The sequence below is a fragment of the Coturnix japonica genome, chromosome 9 (genome assembly GCF_001577835.2).
Source record: "Coturnix japonica isolate 7356 chromosome 9, Coturnix japonica 2.1, whole genome shotgun sequence".
Taxonomy (NCBI): Eukaryota; Metazoa; Chordata; class Aves; order Galliformes; family Phasianidae; genus Coturnix; species Coturnix japonica.
In genome coordinates, this window is record NC_029524.1 from 14,245,484 (window position 1) to 14,265,907 (window position 20,424).

At 42.5% G+C, this 20,424-nt stretch overlaps 1 protein-coding gene across 12 annotated transcripts in view; it reads left to right on the plus strand.

Annotated features, from left to right (window-relative positions):
• The window catches only part of MCF2L2 (MCF.2 cell line derived transforming sequence-like 2), a 133,488-nt gene that overhangs the window by 18,188 nt on the left and 94,876 nt on the right, over window positions 1–20,424 (plus strand). For 5 of the 12 annotated variants that reach the window (XR_004308301.1, XM_015871533.2, XM_032446474.1 and 2 more), the window contains exons 1-2: window positions 4,430–5,174; window positions 19,323–19,406. Coding sequence is in view for 11 of the 12 variants with exons in the window: in XM_015871533.2 (XP_015727019.1) it covers window positions 5,033–5,174; window positions 19,323–19,406 (226 nt within the window). In the remaining variant the exon portion in view is untranslated. Of the gene's footprint in view, window positions 1–393; window positions 493–4,428; window positions 5,175–18,917; window positions 19,131–19,322; window positions 19,407–20,424 lie in introns of those variants that run through there. The other 7 variants (XM_032446475.1, XM_015871536.2, XM_015871537.2 and 4 more) reach the window with 5 other exon arrangements.

Here is a 20,424-nt window from a genome sequence, read left to right on the forward strand (position 1 = left end):
ACTGTTAAATGAAACTGAAAAAAAAAACTTATATTCTTACAGTGCCTCACTTTATTGGCAATTAAGTGGGAGGTCTTCCATTTCATGGGAGCAGCAATCTCTCTGGGGTGCCCAAGTGCTCAGCTGAGAATCACTTGAGAAGTACAGAGCATTACTTAACATTATATCCCATGAAGTGGGCTTACGCCTACTGGGATTTGGGTCCACAAACAGATGTGTGATTGAGATACATTTTATTAAGCTAATCTGGGCTGGTCAGCAGAAAGTATTTGCAGAGGGGTTTCCTGGCAGACAAAACAGTAATTTCTTATCTCATCAGAACACAGCACTGCTCAGCTTTAGGCAATTTAAGTCATTACTGAAGTCAAAAGCACTGTGCTTAACTTACATTAAGCAAGGGTCTAACCTTGTGCAGACAGTCTTTAGCATGTCCTAGAGTATGAATGTTGCTGGGCTGGTGGGAAAGGTCCTTTGTCCGCTGTCTCTGTTAAGGTAAGTTATCTTGTGCAGCTGTATGCTGCTCTGCTTCTGAAACTATTAGACCTCTTTGGCACTGTGCAGACCTACCTGCCTGTTAGCATATAAGGTCCCCAGACCTTGCCTGGTTTTGACAAAGGACTGATACTCTTGAGTTCTTGTAAATCTTGTGAGAGGGCAGCTTGTTATTTTACACTGCGATTAGACATTACAGAATCAAGATAAAGTAAGACAATGAAATCCGGTGTTTGTGCTGGTTAGAAGACAGAGGAAGAGATCTGGAAGCGTGGTTGTATGCAATAGGGCAGCATCTCTTTCATGCTGTGCTCTGTGCATCATGCGGCAGGTAAATGGAGCATTCTTGCTACCCATGCATGTACTAACAGGTTATCCATTCTTGCTGTTGCTTAGTTAAGGAGAGTAACTGTTTTGACTGATATAGTTCGTATCTATTTATCTTCAGTTTCCTTGAAGGATGCAAGCATTGCCCTAGGGAATGTGGAAGAAGTGTGTCTGATGTGTATCTGCCAGCAGAGAAAACCCAATCAGACAAAGCTGTGTGTTCAGGATATAGATAGGAGTTCCTTTCTCCCAGTGGACTGCTCAAGTAACTGAGTGAATGTCTGTGCACACACATGCAGACAGGGGAAGGTCAATTGTCCCTTGTGTCCAATATCTCACCCTATGTAGTTACTGATGTTGAGTGTTTGAGAGACAGCAGTGAAATGCTGGACACTCTTTCATTGTACTTCGTAATGTGAGAAGCTGTTTCTTTCTGTTCAGCTAATGCTTGGCATGTGTCCAGCAGCCTTCAGTATCAACAGCCCTTGTGATTCTTAAAGATCCTATTTTTATATCTGTGGCTTCTTGGTTTCGGTGTTTATCTGCTTTAAGTTGGGATTGACAGCAGCAAAAAATAAAAAGTGCTGCTTGAATCAGGGAATGCACACAGCTGCTCCTCAGGGAAGGAAGCCGTACTGCTGGCCTTAGCTGAACAGATCCAGAAGCTGTTCTACACTGCAGAGGGCCTAGGGGAATCTCATGAGGACCTCATCTGGAGTAATGTGTCCAGATGTGGAGTCCTCAGTAAAGGAGAGATGTGGATCTGTTGGAGTGCATCCACAGTAGGGCTATAAATGATCCAGGGGATGGAACACCTTTCCTACAAGGCTGAGAAAACTTGGGCTGCTCAGCCTGGAGAAGAGAAGGTGCCGGGGAGACCTGAGGGCAGCGTTTCAATAATTGGGGGGGAGGCAGATGGGAAGGGATGACAACTATGGGACAGCAGGAGACAGACACTGGAGCAAGTTCTGTTGTGACAAGACAGAGGGAAATGGCTTCAAACTAAAAGAGGGGATATTTGATCGGAAGAAAGTTTTTGGGTTTTATTAAAGACAAGGATAGGGAAAGACTGGTATAGAGATGTGGTAGATGCCCCGTTCCTGGAGACACTCAAGTTGAAGCTGGACCAGATACCAGGTACTTGATGGATCTGTAGGTGTTCCTGTTCATTGCAGGAAGTTGGACCAGATGACCTTTAAGGGTCCTTTCCAGTTCAAATGATTCTATGACTCTATGGGAATTAATTTGCTCCAGCAGCGACAGAGTTCTTATCTCCCACTGTTGAGGTGCCCAGAAATGTTTTCCTTGTCAGTTACAAAGTCACTTTAAGCAGATCAGTGTAATGAGATTCTGAAGCCATATGGCACTGGAATTAGTACTTCCTGGTGCAGTGACTACATGCTGCCCTTGCAATAGTTCTCTATGCTAAAAGGAATTCTACCAGCAGAGATCCTTCTTCCACTTGTTTCGCTAACTCCTTGGGGTTTGAAACAATGCCTTTAGAAAAAATAATCTGAAAATAAGTTTTCAGGCTGCTGAAATGCCTTTTGGTTTCATCAGATTCACAGTCTGAATGGTGAGGGAGGCAGAAAGAAGGTCACTAAGGTATATATGAAAGAAACAGTGTCTTTCAGCATAGCTAACAAAATGCACAGTTCAAACTTCAAATAAAACATTTCTACAAAGGGAAGTCTGAAGCAGGATGGCAATAAAATGTGGTTTTTTTTTCTTATCTTCCATGTGTATCAATCTAAACAGCAGCAATGAGTTTAGATTCTTTCTTTCTCAGCCTTGTAGCGTACTGGGCATGCATAAGGGGAGCTGCTGGTCTCCACAAATAAGTTAAGTATCATAATGCTGATTTAATTGTTTGTTTCTGACATCACTAGTGGATAGAGAGACAATTTTGAGTCTAATCTACTGAACTTGATGATTCTTATGAGGCTCTGGGGGGGCTCAAATTCCAAGATGAATAGGTATTTCTAACAAAACTAGTAAGTAGTACAATCCCTCAGGCTTTTTGCTAATGTCAGCTGAAGATATCCGGGATTCCTTCTTATTTTTGATGAAATTCTTACCCTATTTCTTGCTTTTTTGTTGCTAGCCCAACCCAGATGCTGTTGCTAAGCAATACTGGCAGTTCACCAGCAGAAAATGTCCTCTTCCTTATTGTTTTCAATCACGTTGCTGTGGGTGTCTGGAGCAGCAGGAAAGTAACTCCCCTCCATTCTGTGTCAGTCTCTGGAAACATTCCTGCCTCTCTCCTGTATCTGTTCCCTCCACTGTGCTCTTCTGTGTTTACAGAGCAATAACTTGCTTTCAGTCAGGCTGATACCTTTTTATCTAAAGAAAGAAAATGTTGAAAGCATCAATTATGAATGCTGAGTACATATTTGGTGACATGCTACATAAAAGCTTTACAGTAAATTGCTCACCACAGCAGCTCCTGGGCACACACATCTGGTGCAGGAGGTAATTGTTTGTGTGGTAGGAAACAGTGCAGCTTTCAAGTCTGCAGAGTCAGAGGTTTGTGATGCTGGGGAAGGCAAGTCCAGCTGCTTGTGAAACATACCTGAAATAAACTTGCATGAATATAAACCCCCTGCACCTCTGTACCTGGTCCCTGTGGTAAACTTTGTGCCCTGTAGCTGAATACTTGGGCAGGGATTTGGCAGAGACTGAAGGGTGACCAACTTTATGGCATGGCATTAAACCCAGAGGATGGGAGCACAAATCTTTAACAGTAGGGATCTCTTTTATAGCTTTCTACCAGCAAAAGAACAGGGTTAGGAAGCTCAAACAGCTCACTGCGGCAGGGAAGCACTGGAACTGGTAGGGAAGAAGTAGAGCTGTGTTAACGCTTCTGTACTTTAACCACCAGGCATTATTCTTTGTCCATGTATTTATTTGTCGTATTAGGAGCGGCATCATGGAAGACTTTTGTTTTTTACCTCCTGTGCATCTTTGTCCCTCTCATTCATTCTCTGATTTGCGTTTGTATTCTCCTTTTCCCCTGTTTATAGGGTTCAGCTGTGATCTGAGATGGCTGCAAGCTGATTAACTCTGGGTATAGCTGTGAAAAGTGCCAGCAGGTGATAGTGACTGAGGCAGAGAAAAGATCCTTGCAGCAATCTTGTTCTGTGCTTGGGTCCCTGCATTTAAGCTCTGGCTGCAGCTTGGCCCTGAGCTGTTAGATTCTTGCTGTATTCTTTGCACTGTCACCAATACTAGTCTGGTGCCCATTTGTGCATTTCCTATGCAGTTCCTCCCCTCCAGCAAAGGTTCCTTTTTATTTTACTACATTGGGATTGAGTGCTCTCTGCACTCAGTTTCCTACGTACTAGTTTCTTCACTAGGTTATCTGATCGGTAAATTTTCATTATGGGAATAGATAAGAGTGGGGGGAAAATCTCAAATATCCAGCACCTTCAAAGAGATTTAAAAATGTGTTCTAATATCCAAATATGAGTGTCAAACTATCATTAAAGGAGGAAAAGTTTGGGTGGGGGTTGCCCAGTTAACAGTATGTACCTGCTAGCAATAGCTCCCTTCTGTTTGCCACTGTTCATTTAGGTTATCAGATCTTACGAGCAGGGGCTGTGCACAGCAGCAGAGGGCTTTTCTGTACAGTTGCAGCTTCCCAGCACCACCGCCAGACATATGAGTAATTGGCTGAGCAGCTCTGCAGAGCAGTCTCCTTGCAGTGTCCAAGCTGAAACGCAGAAGTAAAAATAAGCCCAGTGTTAATCTTGAGGAATCATAGGATCAAAAACCTTGTAGAGAGCAAAAGTCATGAAGAAAAATATTTTCTTAAAGAAAAATTTTGTGGACAAATTTGGTGTGTTTTTTAAGGGGCATCCTGTGATCTTGCAACGTGCTTCTGAGATCCTTTCTTCTCATCATAGCTTGTAGGATAGCTTTAAATTAATAATAAGGAAGCCATTCAGGGCATTGGCTGTGTTGAGGTTCACAGCTTTCATTCTGAATGAGAGAATAAAGTAAACTGATATTGAAAGCAAGGAGGGAGAAACAAACAGTCAGTAAGCCTATAAAAGTCTTAGCCAATTGCAATGGCGAACATCCTGCTGGCGAGGGTGACCTTGAATGAACTAAGTGGGATAAAGTCACCAGGCTGGACTGGCAGCTGAAGAACCAGGCTGGATTCCAGCGAACAGAGAGCAGATTCCTGACAAGAATCTCCTGAACTCTGGCAATGGCTTCTCGGTGTCGGAAATGTGGACAACAGGTGCCCAGGAATCCACCTTTCACCGCTGTTCGGATAACAGAAGGAGAAATGAAATCTTATCATGATTTCATAGGAGGATGCATTAGACTGGAGTGTATGGCAAAGAAAGGTATGTGCAGCATCTTTTAAAAATAATAGCATCTTCTCTGAATTGTAGCTGCACTGCATTCCTAGGAGATTTACAAAAGGAGCTTGTTTTTCTAATGGTTGTGCTTTTTTTTTCTGAGGAGCCAGTGGTGAATAATTTAAAGTCAACCGTCTGAGCTGGATATTAACTCTGGTGCGTCTGTATCATTTGGCTTTGCTGGATACATCTGGGATATTTGCAGTGATTTGGCCCAGAGAAGGTTAAAAGGAATGCTCAGCTCATTCTGAATAAATGTTTATTTAACACTTGGGTGTTAGGCACTGAGTTTTCTATACGTGAGTCTGGAGCAGGTATTGGTTGTGCATGTGAAATACCCCTTTGAAATTAATGTAAGGAGATGTGGTAGTGGGTCTCATGACCCAACTGACCCTGTCACACTGCTTCTAAATTACTGTGTGGAAGGTCAGTATCTTTCTCACTGTGCGTCTGTACCATTACAGAAACTCAGACTGTCAGCCTGTGCTCTGTATCATTCGCACTGGGTACCAGGCAGTGTTCTTTGCTGAGTGAGTTCCTAGTACAAGGTGCTGTTGTCCTGGCAATGCGTGTTAATTGCACATTAGCTCTGAAGTGGAATAATGCTAGTTCAAATCCACGCTGTTGACTGTTTCATCATCTTTTAGGACTGCTGAATCACTGAGCATTTTTTTTCCTGTTTGTTGCCATTAAGGAGCCCTTTGCTATCATTTGCTCTATTTACTTGCATATGTACTTTCCAACCCTGAATCCAGAAGTATATAACATGTTCACTAGTGTGTGACAAAAAGATCCCCAAAAGCACGCAGTGTGATTGTGCTTTCAATTACTGTTGTGTTACTATCATTTAGTTAGCTCATCAGCAAAGCTCTGCTTTCAGAATGGTCACGGGCTGAAGCTGCAGCTTGTTTTGGTTCTTCCTTATCATTACTGTCTGGAAATCCATGTATCTGAGAGTCGTGCTCAATGTGAGAAATCGAGACCATTCTGCAGAAAAAGAGATGGGCCAGAAGCAGGTGATCTGCTGGCAACTACTGCTTACAGCAGATTGGGGTTTGCAAATGCTTTCTTTAATAGGGCTCTAATGCACAATGCCAGGGTTTGAAAACTGCAAAGCCATCCCATTGTACCTCTGTTTCTGTTGGCCATTTATCTGTGCTGATTTTTGGGCTTGGTGCCTACCTACACATTGTTGTATTTGGCTGACTTGTCACTAACACTGATGTTTCCAGTTGCACTCTTTGTAACGAGGCATTCTGAGTTTACAGTGTAGCATGACAAAAATGCCTGGTATGTGAGTAAATGAACAGAATTCCTCTCCCTTTCTCTCGTCTTTGATCAGGTCCTTATGGCTCTGGGGGTCTGTGGACCAACTGGAGGCAGAACGCAGGCATCTGCTGTTCTTTCTCCTCCTGTAGATAGTAGAAAGGGGAAGACGCTGGTTTTGCCATGGTTACTGTTCCCAGGGAAACACCTTCCCTGCGTAGCGTGTTGAGAGATGACCTGGCACAGTGTCACAGGCAGAAATACTTTGGAAAATTATTTTCTGCTAGGGAACGGGCTGTGAGTCAGCTCAGTCTGAGCATGTTTCCATTTTGTGAGGCAGAAGAAAGTATTTTCTGCTTTCATTTGAAATTCTAGCCCAGAGGCCATACGAAGGAATGAAGTTATATTACTGTTAGTAACTGAGTGCCTTCGGCTGCATCTATCAGAGCTGCGTGAGCTGTGAAAACAAACTGGTGACAACCAATTCATGTAGTGACCATGCCTGCTCTATCTTCCTAGTCTTTTTGCTACTAGCAAAGCTTTGTTGGCAAGCTGTAGGGCTGCATACGTGCCTTTTTCTGAGGATGGCTCTGATTAAACACAGTGACAACGCAGTGTACTGGATCTCTGGGGCATGTTCTAACTTAACTCTCACTTGGAAATACCCTTTCTAAATGTAAAGATCCAGCTGGGCTGTTATCTAGCACTAATCGGCTGCTGCTTCCTCAGTAATACTTCAGGCATTCAGAAGTACAAAGCATTTTTGTCATCTGGGAAACACTGTAAATACTGTCAGGTAATTGCATCTATCTATCTGCATATATAGATCTATTTATATCTATCTATATATCTATCTATCTGCAGGTAACCTACAGTAGATCACCAATGCCAGTAGCAGGCAGTGCTGGGCTGGGCTAACCCAGTGTCTGGTCATGCAAGTTCAAGGCTTCCTTTGAATCAATGTGATTTGTTTTGATGAGTGATTGAAAGGGTGGTTGTAGTTACCTGCACATGTAGAAATGAAAATAGGGAATGCTTGTTAAAAACAAACAAATCAGCGGAAGGTAAGCAATAAATGCTCAGTCCTCCCTAGCTTGACACAGAAGACAGGGAAAAGGAGCCCTGCCAGGGGCAGGATATTACTGTAAGAGCTGGCTTTCAGGTTCTTAGGTCCCCTTTGCACATCTGATATGCAAACAAATATTGCTGTGAGCATCAGTACATAACCCTGAGATTCTGTGCATCTGCAGTGTGCGGGTGTGACACCTGAAAACAAAGGGGAAGGAGCCCTCAGAAAGACAGACAAGAACTGTAGCAGGGACCCCAGTCCAGAGGTGTCCCTCCTTGTAGTGCTCTTCGTTCCGCATGAGATCTTGAAACTGAAAGCAAAGGATAGACTCATAATTCATGGACAGAGGCTCCTGTCTTGTCAACAGTGACATGACTATTCATGTCATCCAGCTGCTGACTAACAACTTTTATGCATTCCAACATCTCCTGCCAATGTTGTTCCCTCTGTCCCCAGATGCCCTTCGTATGTCTTGCATTGTGATTCTCGAATCCTCCAATAGCTCACAAGGGACCACACAGCTAAATGGGCTTGATGTGGATGGTTGAATGTTGGTTGAATGGACCATGTTTCCGTGTGCCGTCAAGCCTGAGGTTCCACGTGGACTATACATTTTCAACTTAATAAATGTGTGATTTTAAACTATGGCTGGTGGCTTCATAAAACAGGGCAATGAATCTGCAGATGCTGAGGAATATGCAGCTCATTACTGAAGCTATTCAGGATTTTGCAGACGCTGCAGAAAAACAGCCAAGATCCCATTTGTCAGTAATTTGGAGATTTCTCTCTTGAGCTGACATCACATTTCTGCTTTTGTCCTTCCCCAGGACAGAAGAATGCTGCACTTACGACTGTCCAGCAATCGTGGGCACTTGCTCTGTCCCACTGCTGTGTCTGTTACTGCAGGAAATGAAAAGCAACTTTTCAGATCTGTTTGTTCAGGAAGGAAAGGGAGCTGACATATTGGAAATGGATGAAGGGCATTTGAGGATTTAGATAGAAAATGGCTCCTTTGGCTCTGCCTGCAGAATGAAATCCCGTCTGAATGAGGCCAGGCTGAAATTTCTTGTTCTTTTTGAAGCACCTTTTCCTTCAGTAGTGAAATAAATGAGAAAAGCCTTCCTGGTTATTGGGGAAAATGACTGAGATTATCATGAAGGCTGAAATCTGCAGTGTAAATGCAAGGTATTTCATATCTCATTCAGATCCAATTGCAGTGGCTCCTCATGCATTGGTCAGAATTTTTTCTTGCTTTATTTGTATTCTGTCCATATTATTCTCTGATGTAAAATACTACCTAGGGGTATTTCCTTTCTTTTTTTTTCAGTCAGCTCACACTGTGAAGGAAATATTCTGGTTTCTGCAGAGATTTCTGTAATGATGATCCTTATCTTAGATGCATTGGTCTCTCTTCACCTCTTCCCACTGGTATCCAAGCTGCTTTGCTGCAAATGAATGGTACTGAATGCTGCTTACAAATCAAAAAGAGTCCAGAAAACAGTAATGAAAACAGAGAGGGCACAGTCTGATTTCCATTTTAAAAGTTTTGAGAAATAAGTGCTGTGGAGATCAAGAGAACAAATTCTCAAAGGACCAGTTATACTGGAGGCCTTCTGGGTGTTTGTTTCCTCATTCCTTCTGGGATTCCAGAACAAGAAACAACTCAGAAAAAAATGGAAAAGCATTAAACAGGGATAGACAGATTGCTGTAATTTGTAATGTTTTGTTAACTTGCAGAATTTATTACTGTAGGATAATAGCTCAGTTTGTTCTGAAGACTTCAGGGAAAAATGATGCTGAATGTACAGGGAGGTCAGAGTCCATGCAGAGCTCTCATTTGGGTTCTGCCAGTGGAGCTTATTCTCCAGTTTCACCCACATCTGCCTCTTCAAGTGCTGCTTAAGGACCAACATTTGTCGTGGTATGCTGGTCTTGTACATGAATTCTGTTGCTCCTTTTATCATCTGGATCTTTCTGTGGATCAGCTTGCTCCATTAGGTTTCTTTTTGTCACAGATTCTTCTCCTTCACCCATGTGATATTATCTAATGGAACTACTGGTATTCAAGCAGAAAAGAATGCTTCCCTGTAGCATCCCAGCTTCCTACCTATGAATATTTAGACTGTACCAGGTGTCCTCTTTTACAGGCTTTTGTCCTTCTTGCATCATTCTATTTCTCAAGGGTACAAAATCTTCCAGTCTTCTGCAGCAGACGAAAAGTATTGACCAAACATTTCTTATTCTAAGCCAGGTGTCTCAGCAAGTCTGTTCTGCACAAAGGCTGCACCTCTTTCCTATTAAGATCTTGCTCCTGTCTAAGTCATTAAACTCATGACTGCAGAGTTCCATTTATTTGTCTAAACTTCAATCACTACCTTGATAGAAGGCCCTGCAGCAGCCCACTATAAGGAACGACTAAGCCCACTATCTGTACGACTGAAGATCTGATTATGAAACTGAGATCTTATTAATTAAAAAGGTAATTGTCAACTAGCATTAGGAAGAGCTAAGGTGAGATGGGAAGAGGTAAAGCAATGGGATACTTGTCACATCCTCCCTTGAACCTCTGCAGGTTGACTTTACAGCTGGGCTCAAGGAGGATCATCTACCAGTGAAAAGATGTGAGGAAAATTATGAATTTTTATGTTTATTTTAGTCAAAACCAGAAAAATCATTGGGCTGGAAATTAAAGTGAGAGCTTTGAACACAAGCCAATTTCTCTACATTAGGCCAACTGTGGGGGAAACGGTGGATTTGCATTTGACTACAGCCTTTAACATAAGATTAAAGAGCTTTCTGAAACGCTGCTTTAATCCAATTTTGGTGAACTTCTTGTGTGTTCTACAAGTCAAACACAATGATGATGGTGGTCCCCTCTGGTCCTGCAGTGAAAGAATCTAGGAAGAGGATGTGAGTTAGAGGCAACAGGGTATGAGCCGTTCCTTGTCCTGCTTTTGGAGTGCCACACTTACAGCTGTGAACACATGGATGATGTATGTCAGATGCTGAGGTGGTCCACTGGAAATGAGAATCAGGTCCTTGAATTTATATACTTTTTAAAAGTAAACTTTCCTTGGTGCTGTAGATGCTCTCCAATAGCACAAAATTGAAACATCAATACTCTATTCCAAATGCTGGTGGGATGATATATGGATGGGAAAAAATACTGCTCAACTGATAGAGGCAGGAGCATTTGCCATTAGCCACTTGTGCTCCCTTGCAGCGTAACATTTAGCCTTCTGCCTCCACAGCTGGATCCTTTGTCTGCAAAACTTCTCCAGGCAGGATTTAAATGCTATTTTTTAGGATCTAATGATCCGGCGTGCTTATCAGCAAAGATTTATCACTTGACCATAACCCCTTGGAGAGCTTTACCCCCCTCTGCTCCCACAGATGAGCTTCTGCAGGAAGGTTGTGGGTGCTGCCCAGGAGAGGGCACTGCACGACGCCGGACCTTGGCTGTACCCAGCTCTGCTGTTCTTGGGGCTGCCATTGGAGCCGAGCTGGGGCTGGGGCTGCAGCTGGGCTGTTCTGTGTGTTCACTGTATTGAAGCTCCCAGCCTCCCGAGAGCAAAATGTAGCTGGAACAGGAGACAGCTTGATTGCAAATCGTTTACATGTGATCATTTGTGTCAGTGTGGGAAGCAGAGTAACGTTAAGCTGCGGCTGGTAAGTTTATTTGCTTAGAATGCAGTTTAGGAGAGGCTGAAGAAGGAAATCACAATGTAAAAACATGTTCTGCATCTTGCTGCTCTCTTAGTCTACCTTCATCCACCAAGTCTGCAGCTGCCTTGTGTGTGCCTGGTGCTGTCGTATGGTGAAGCTCTACTTTGATTGGGCATTTGTCTGTAATTACATGGAGTTCAGTTTGTTTTCTCACTCTATACTACTGCAATCATTGTGTTGGTTGGATGATGGGGGAATGACAGAAGCACTGGGCATATTATTCTTAAGACGGAGGCCCATTCCAGTAGCATGACTGAATTAACGAATTTAGTCTGCTGTTCATTTTACAAGTAAAGGAAACTGAGGTTTGCTTGTGAGCTGGATTCCTGTCCCCGTGCCTCCATTTCCATATCAGTAATACAAATTTATCAGTAAACCTGCAGATAAAGTGACGAGACAGTACTGCCGCAGGGATAGCTGCCACGTTACTGCTGTCACATGAACATGGAAGCACACGTGTACTTTATTAATGTGCTGTACAAACTTGTGTCCTGAAGTACTTGTTGGCCTGGGTGTTTAGAACTGCTTCCTCCCCTGCCCAAATGCCAGTTTTGCTGACTGAAGTTATAGATCTCATAGTCTTACTTTGTCTTTAAATAACAGTACTGTGTTCTGGCTTGTGGGTGTGCCTTTAGGGTAGCCCTCCACAATAGCTATCCACAGCAGTGGTTTCCCTTGGCCCTGAATACCCTACTATTTAAAGTTATTTTAATGAGAGCACTTTCCATGCCTTAATCTAGGCAAGTAAATTTGTTTTGTCTCTGTAGGGATGTACTTCTATTTGTGCTAAGCTCCAAATGCCTCTGAAGCATTTGGTAAGGCTAAGGGCTGCCTGGGAGGGGAGAAGGCAGCTGCACCTTGGGGAGGGTTAAATGGGTATGGTGTGTGTCAGAGGTCTCTGCTGTGGTTTGTGCTGAGGCAGTTACTAAGCAATTTGTGCAGGAGAACGTCAGCTCTTTGGTGCAGTGCTGGTTAGATCCAGGGCTGCTGCCTCCTGTCATCCTTCCCCTCTGCCTCATGTGAACTCATTACTGCAGCAGGACTCCAGAGAAGCCAGCCTGCAACACAGGAGGGGGCACTGTGCCTGTGAGTGTTTGTGGCTCTGAGGGGGAGACGCTGCTCTTTGAAGTGCTTCTATTGCTTTTTCTAATGGGCATCTGAACTGAGGTGGTGGTGAGTGCTTGGAGAAAACTGCTGGAGGGGTGGCTGTGTCTCCCTAAGCAGACAGGGTGGCTGTGAGCACTGTTTGTCCCATTACTGAGCTATGTATTCAGTGTGCTGCTGGCAGCAAAGGCTGCTATGGCTCACTGTCTCCAATGGCAGTAACCAGGGAAATAGTTTTTAGTTAGCTGGTTTATGTTCAGGAGTGAGCAAGAAAACAGTCCTTCAGCTCCTGCCCTGAGTGATCCCTTGTAATGTAACCATATGGGTCGTCACTAAAATGATTTTGCTGGATGCAGTAGTTCAGAACAGAGCCAATTACTAAGATTTTTTTAGATAACGTTTCAGCTGTGAAACTGTCTGCTGGCAGACTCTGGGGAGGAAGGAATGAAGCCTGCTGGCCAACCTGCTGTATCTCTTGATTGTCTTAGCATTAAAGTATTATAGCATTATATATTTTAGCTATGCAGATCGCCACATGTGTTTTTTGTTATTCATGGTGGATTTTAACAGACAATGTGAAAATGTGAAACTGTTATTGGATTCTGTTCAATGGAATTTGTGTGTCAGCAATCCAGTGTAGCTGTGAAGTGTGGATTTGGGGGAAGAAAATGAATAAACTTTTCTCTGGCAAAAATTAGAGGCTATCAAGAAAAGTTTATTGCTGAGGAGCTAGAGAAGGTGCTGGGTTATGCTGCTGCAAATCTAGATTCAGATTCAGTGTTACTGAGATTAGACCTTGGCCCTGGGTATCTTTTAATCTGGAAAGATTGTTTTGTAACAGAGCTGAACGTAACATTCCCTATGTAACATCTCCACCTTCACCTTTGTGCTGCTTGACATCAAGTAACATCTGCCACAGAACAATTATTTTGCTGTGCAAATGATGCAGAATGGGGTTTCTTTTGTTCTTTGCTGTTTATGGATGGTATACGATTTTACAGCAGTATTATATCAAGGGTCTTCATAACAGGATAGGATATAGAGCCACCTGAGCTGAACAGTGAGAGTGTATGATTCTGTAATTCTGCCTAAGTTTTTAAAGTTTGGCTTTCATGGCAATCATGAATTGTTTGTATACACCAAAGGGCCAAACAGGAATGAAAAGATGTTTTTTCAAGAGGTGGTTACCTGGAAAATGCAGAAAAATCAGTTTCTTCTGCCAGGGAAGTCTATACCAAAATGTTTTAAAGTTGGCTCAGAAAGCTGAAAGAATCCTTAGAGGGTGAATGGTAACAACAACAGTGCTGCGTAACATAGTGGCAGGACCCATCCTGCTTGTGTTGGTGACGGCCTGCCCACCTGTTTGACTTGAGTGAAGAACTGTTTTCTGAAGTACATGTGAGCCTGATTGAGAGCTGTCAACTCCACTACTTCTGAATCTTGGGATCCCCTTGGCTCAGGTTTTAATTCTGTGTCTGAACTCCCTGGCTGTTCCTCCATCTTAGAAAAAGACGTATTTCAATGTACATATTCTTGGAGCGCTGTTTCATTAAACATTTCCTCTCAGTTCAGAGCAGCTGCACACAGACTTAACCTTGCCCTAAGCATGTGCCTGAGGGGTGTGCTGAACTGGCAGTCACCAGGAAGCCTGGATCTAATGCCTCTCTGTTCCGGGGGGAAGTTCTGTGTTTGGGTCCAAAATAACTTGGTTCGTTTGCATTTCCAATGTAAGGAAGGAACATGCTGGACTCCTTGTGACTTGAGGACTTGCTTGCAGTGCCTTTCAAAAAGTCCTTGCAGTTTGCTAGCAGCTGATGTGATCTGAGGATAAACTAGAAATGTTTGCATTGCATAATGGTAATGTTGACCTGCACATGAGTGGGAATTCTGATTCTCTGCTGTGCCTGCCTGTAGTACTGCAGAAGGATAAGAGAACAGATGGGATTTCCTTTGTGTTGCTTGCTGGATTTTCAGTTCTTCTGAGTACAGCAAAAGATCTGTAGCACCTGCGGCCAACTCATATCAGTAACTGATCTTGCTGCTTTTCTGTCTGGGCTGGAAAAATAAACAGACTTTATCAAGAAGTAAACAAAGGGCACAAATGTTGAGGAAGGAAACGAATAGAATTTTTTAAAAAGAAACTCAAAGTTTCTTTCTCTGGTGTAATAACCTGGAATCACTTTTTGGAATGAGGAAAGATGTTTTACTTAAGGATTTGCATGGGAAATTCTGGATGGACAGTGTTTTCTAATGCTTCAGACTGCCTGAACCTTGTTCAGTGGTGACATGTAAGGTTGCCTCTCTCCTTTGTGTGCTTAATTCTTAAAATCTAACTTAGCTCTGCTATACACTTTGCAAGCTGTGTGGGTTGTTATTCGTGGCCAGAAGAAACAGAAGTTAAGATTATTTGATCTGTAGGTTAGATAGTCAACGACTAACTTCTGAGCTCTGGATTTATGGTACCTTTTGCTAATTTTAAAGAAGACTGAGAATGCCTAATGCAATGACCTTTCCATGCTCTTCAAATGAAATCTTTGACCATTTGCTTAACCCTGGCTGGCTCTTGTCCATAACATCAGCAATCTGATTTTTTTTTTTCCCCAGATCCACAGTTTTGCTTTCAATGCTGTACGGGTCATTCTTGACTGAACTTGCACAGCGTAAAAGTGGGTTGATTTACTCCACCAATTCAGCACATATTTTATTTCTCTCCCAGCTGTCTTCCTCCCCTACTACTCCCATGGTATATATAAATGTGAACTACTTATTAGACTTTCATTACAAAGAGATTAACTTTGCTCTGGAAATTTGTAACCCATTAATGCAAAATTAGTGACTTCAGAATTGAAGCAAGCCGTTCCCTCCTTGTCAAGAGAAGGCCAAGCAGTTGTAGTGTTCAGTCACTAAATAACAAAGCAGCCCCAGTGCCCTGTTATGGCTCCTTGCCTTTGGTTGCCTTTCATGGAGCAAAAGTCACTGCTGTGTCAATCTGCTTGGCACAATCCAATCTTTCACTCCAGCAGATCATCTTTCAAACACTGTTGGAAACCATTAGTTGCCATTAGCATTTAAACTGGATTCTCCCTGCTAAGATAGGAGAGAACAAGATTGCATTCACTGTAGCTTTAATCAGCTGCTATTGGCATAGCTCTGAAGGCAGCAGTCTGTGTGCTGTGCTTCAGACCTGCTGCAGGAATGAATGCAGCTGTGATGAGGAATAAAATAGGCAAGTGTGTGTGGAGGATAACCCAGGCATATTTCACTTCTGAGTGAGGAATTATGAAGTGTAAGTGAGTGCTTTTCCTCTTAAAATTTGGGCAGTGATTGTAAGCTATCTACCCCAGAGACATGGGGGGGAGGTGTAGCAATGTTGGGCAGATGGCTGCAGTGACCACTTTTCTTTTTCTCCTCCTCACTTGGCAGAACAGCTTGAGAAACCGTGCAAGGCCTAATGCTTCTGCAGTGAAACTGGTCTTACATGCAAAAACTTGAACATAGAGCAGCTCAAGAGGAGAACAAGGAGTACGTGAACAGGCTTGTTTCATTTTTTTCCTGTAGTATCACATCCTTACTTACATTTTAATTGTCCCGGCAAGCTTAATTAGCTCAAGTAGTGAAGATCTGCACTGCATGTGTGAAGATTCAACTTCAGTGACCTGTGTATGCTACTGGCATTGTTTCACATGGTACTGTTTGAACAATTCAACTATTCTTTAAATTTGAGAAGCTAAGCATGCCAGCCTCTTCAAATAAAGTTAATACCACACAGAAGCTAGGAAATGCTCGAATGAAGATGACCAAGATAACTGTTTCCCAGCCACTTAAATGGTATGTGTTTTGGCATGATCTCCAGTTGCACAGCCACACACATCTTTGTTGGAGGACGGGACTGCTCTGGAGTGACTAAGGGCTGCCAAATCTGCAGCTATTAGCAAGGTGCAATGAACCAAGGAAACTGTCCAGCTCCTGTGACTTGTCAGCTTTCTTAAACATTCTCATTGACTTTTGTGCTCTGTGTAGTGAATGAAAACGTGCCCATAAGCTTTTCTGAAGCATCTGCTACAGGCTGACCTGCTGATGTCATGCTGGTAGAGTAGGGTTTTTTCAGCTGTGGTATATATCTCATAGGAAAAGTGTGTTGCTTTTGCCAAGAGGCTAAACTTCATATCTTGCATGTATGTGGCTTGCAGTATGCAGACCAGGAAGCCTACAGGGCATCCTGGGGTGAAGTCTAATGCTCAGCAGTGGGCAAAATGTCTTGGCTTTAAAACAAACTCAGACCTGGAGGATTGTTTTTGGTTGAATTTTAAGAAGTTTTTCGAGGCTTTTCTTCCAGTAAAAGATTAAAAACTTCCTTTATCAGCCCCAGGTAATCATGCCTGGGCAGCCTGATCAAGTGGGTGGCAACCCTGTCTGTGGAAGGGGGGTTGGAACTAGATGGTCTTTGAGGTCCCTTTCAACCTAAGCCATTCTATAGTTCTATGATGTGTTTCCAAGGACTGGAAGTTCTATTGCAAATTCTGTGCTGCAGTGATGTTATAAACCACCAGTATTGGACAGTATATACCTGAAGCACCGGTCTGGATGAAGATACAACAGGGCAGGTATTTGTGTTGTTGCTACAGGCGTTTCTTATCACGTGATGTGATTTGTCCTTGAGGCCCACAAAACACCTTCCTTTGTAGTTTCAGACTTCATTAACCTCCTGTTAGATTTTTCTTCTGCTACATCATCTCCAATCATGTCAGTGAATAGATATGAGCTATGCTATATTACTTAAATGTGTGATTCTTAGTCAGCAAATGTATTTTATACCACCTTTCTCATCGTCTGGATGTCTCCTGCAGAGTGTGGGATTTATAGGAATTCATTCCCTTGTGGCTCACTGGTGAATGTCTTGCCCAGACATGGAATTAGAAGAGACCTGCCTGGCACTCTAGAGTTCTTCTTTCCATTACTCCATTTTATCCTTACATCACAACATTCTTGTGGTAGAAAAGCATCATTAGAAACCAGAAATGAGCTACTTTTAAAACAAGTTGCTAAAGCAGCAACATGAAGTGGGGTGGAGAGGTGGAATTCTGTTCTACTTGAGGCTATTTGGTATCAGTGATGCCTTCTTATTGGCAAAGATGAAGAGCAAACCCTTCCACTGACTTACCCTGAAACAATGAGCAAATCTGTGAGAGGCTAAAGATGGCAGCATGTTATCTAGTTCATTTTCCCATTCTTTTGAGCCTCCCTATGGCAGTTTCTACCTCCCTGTGGCAGAAACCTCTGCTCCATTTATTCCTTTTATGTGACTGGTGTGAGCTCTGCCATGGTCACCCCAACCTGAGCACACCTTTCTACCTGCTGGGCTTCACAGTTGTTGCAATAATATTGCATCTTTCAGACACAGAAATCAGCAGTGGATTCTTCAGTGGATGCTCCAGAGTATCTCAGTTCTGAGACTTCATGTTCTGTTTACATACTTTAATTACATTTTTTCCTACATCCATATTTTTGGTATTCGGTCTAAACACCTGNCTCTGTCTTGCTGCCAACCTGCAGTTTGACAAGGACATTTTCACTACTGAAGTGATTCAGGAATATTTCAGTAGACTGTCTGAAGGATACTAGGAGTCTTTCTCCAAAGATATGGAGATGCTTGTCAGTACTTGTTGAAAACTGCATTCATATATTACAGACCCATTTTGTTATGGGGTCCTTAGATGTAGTATTTCTGTCTGTAAACAGGGCTGTCATTATATAATGTCTAGTGGAGGAAGTGGGCTTATTGTGTACGTGGCTTCCTAATAAGTAACCTTGTATATTTTAAATAGTTAGTTTTGCCTTTGCTTAGCTGCAAGTCCAGGATGGGATCTGTGAGGGAAACTGCAGACTAAAGCAAAATGAAAAATGTGATAGAACATGATCTGTTTGCTTTGCCTGTTTCAGTTTCCTTAAAATGTGGTGTTGTCTTGTGACTATTGGCTGGTATCTCTGTGCTCCCACCATACGGATAATGAATTATCTGTCTGGATCCTTCTTCCTTTCACGTGCTAGTTAAGCTGTTAAGACTGAGTTTAGTAAAGAGACAAGCTCTACAAAGCCAGGACTGGTTGTTGCTTCTGTCATCGTGATGGCTAAAGGCCCAATTGTAACAGGTTCTATGCAATATAAACCTGGATCCTGCCAGTTAAGCTGGCAGATACTCACCAGTAAAGAAGTGTTGCTGGTCTAAACTGTGGTGAAGAGCAGGAATTACCTGTTCTAGTTAGTGCCTGTTGCAGAACGATATCACATTAACTCAATGTGAGATTATAGTTGCTTGTCACTGTATAGATCACGCAATCTACACACGCATAAATATTGTGGTGTTTTTTTTCCCCAGCTGCTTATCAAGATATTTTTAACTTCTCAGTGTGTACTTTGAAAGAACAGGCTTTGTTTTCATGATAAGAAAGCCCAGCAGCTCTTATTTCCTCCTTTTACTATGTACTTGTTTGTAGCGGAAAAAGCATCACGAAGGAAACTGTTCTGGGTTGGCTGCTTACACAGAGTCCTTAAGAAGAAACCAGGGAGTTTGGAAAGAAACGTGGTCCTGTATCAGAAAGAGACTTTAGTGTCTCAAAAACTGCTTTAATATGGGAACCCAGATTCAGTAGATTAACGTGGAACATGAATTAGAGAGGAGCAAGCTGTCACCTTGAATCAATCTGTGTCAAGTTCTGGCAAATCTATTGGAGCGGGTTTATGAAAAGCTCTCAGAAATCGCTAGGCAGTAGATAGAAGTAAGTAGGCTGAGGATGAGACCGTAAGTATCATTAATTTATCCATGTTGGTCATGTCGTATCTGCATGAATAGTCAAGCCGGGCTCTTCTCATTTGAGTATTGTCTTTGTTTTGCTGGGTTCTTGGAGGATGTAGAAGTTGTCATTAAGGTTTCATTAACTCACTGAAGATTTCTGTTTTCACTTGTGCAGATGAAATCATGCAGCAGGAGATACGGCCGCTGGTTGCAGTGGATATAATAGAACAGCTACACAGACAATTTGCTATCTTATCAGGTAAGAAGTTTCTTGTAATTACATTTTGGAATTCTCTTGGAAATGTGCTGGAATCTGTCACACTGACTGTCACTCTTCAGTTCTGCACAGCAGTCACAACAGCATTTTTATATTGCCAGTGAAAAGGACTGTCATAATCAGACCCTTACAGTGTGTGGAACTGATAAATACCAACCTACTGTGTCTGGTTTTTTTGAGACAAGTTAATTTTCTGTGCTTTCCACAATGGTAAGAAAATAAATAAACCTTTTTGTACGTGAATTTGCACAATGTCCAAACATGCTGTTTGTGGGAAAAGTTTTGCTTTGTCAGGGAGTTATTCATGTCCTTCCCCCTCTTCCTCATTTGCCTTTGTTTTAGAAATGATTCATTTCTATAGCGTAAGATTCTAATCTTTTAAAGATTTGATTATTTCATATTCCTTTGTTTACCTGAAGTTTGCAGTCACACAAAGTGATGCAGTTTCTGCCCCAAAGAAATAGATGATATTGAAATATTTGCCAAATTATTTAACACACTTTGGCTACTGCAGAAGAGAAATCCTTAACTGGATCCTAAAATGGCTTCTTTATGCTTTTTAAAATGCTGACTTCAGGGCCTCTGGCAACTGCTTATGTCTCTTTTTGCTTGTTCTGCAAATAAGGAAACTGAGAATTTACCTTCCTTCTTCTCCATAGACACACAGTAAATTTTCATCAGTTTCCAAAAAACACTCGGATAGTCACAGTAAGGTGTTCTTGGACAGCCTGTTCCTCTCTAGTGGGGAGGAACACTGGGTACACAGTACAGAGTACACAGACGTGGCTCTGCAGATGATCAACTCAGCAGGCCCAGTCCTTGCTGCATCTTGCATTGTTAAATATGCTCCAAGCTGCTGACTGACATCCAGGCCTTATGTTACATGAACAAACTTTTGAGTTGAATGTCTAATTGCAACTCTATACATTCCACTTGAAAATCTGCAGGTAATGTATTTATACCAATTGAAAATGATGTCATAAACACAAATTGATTTTTT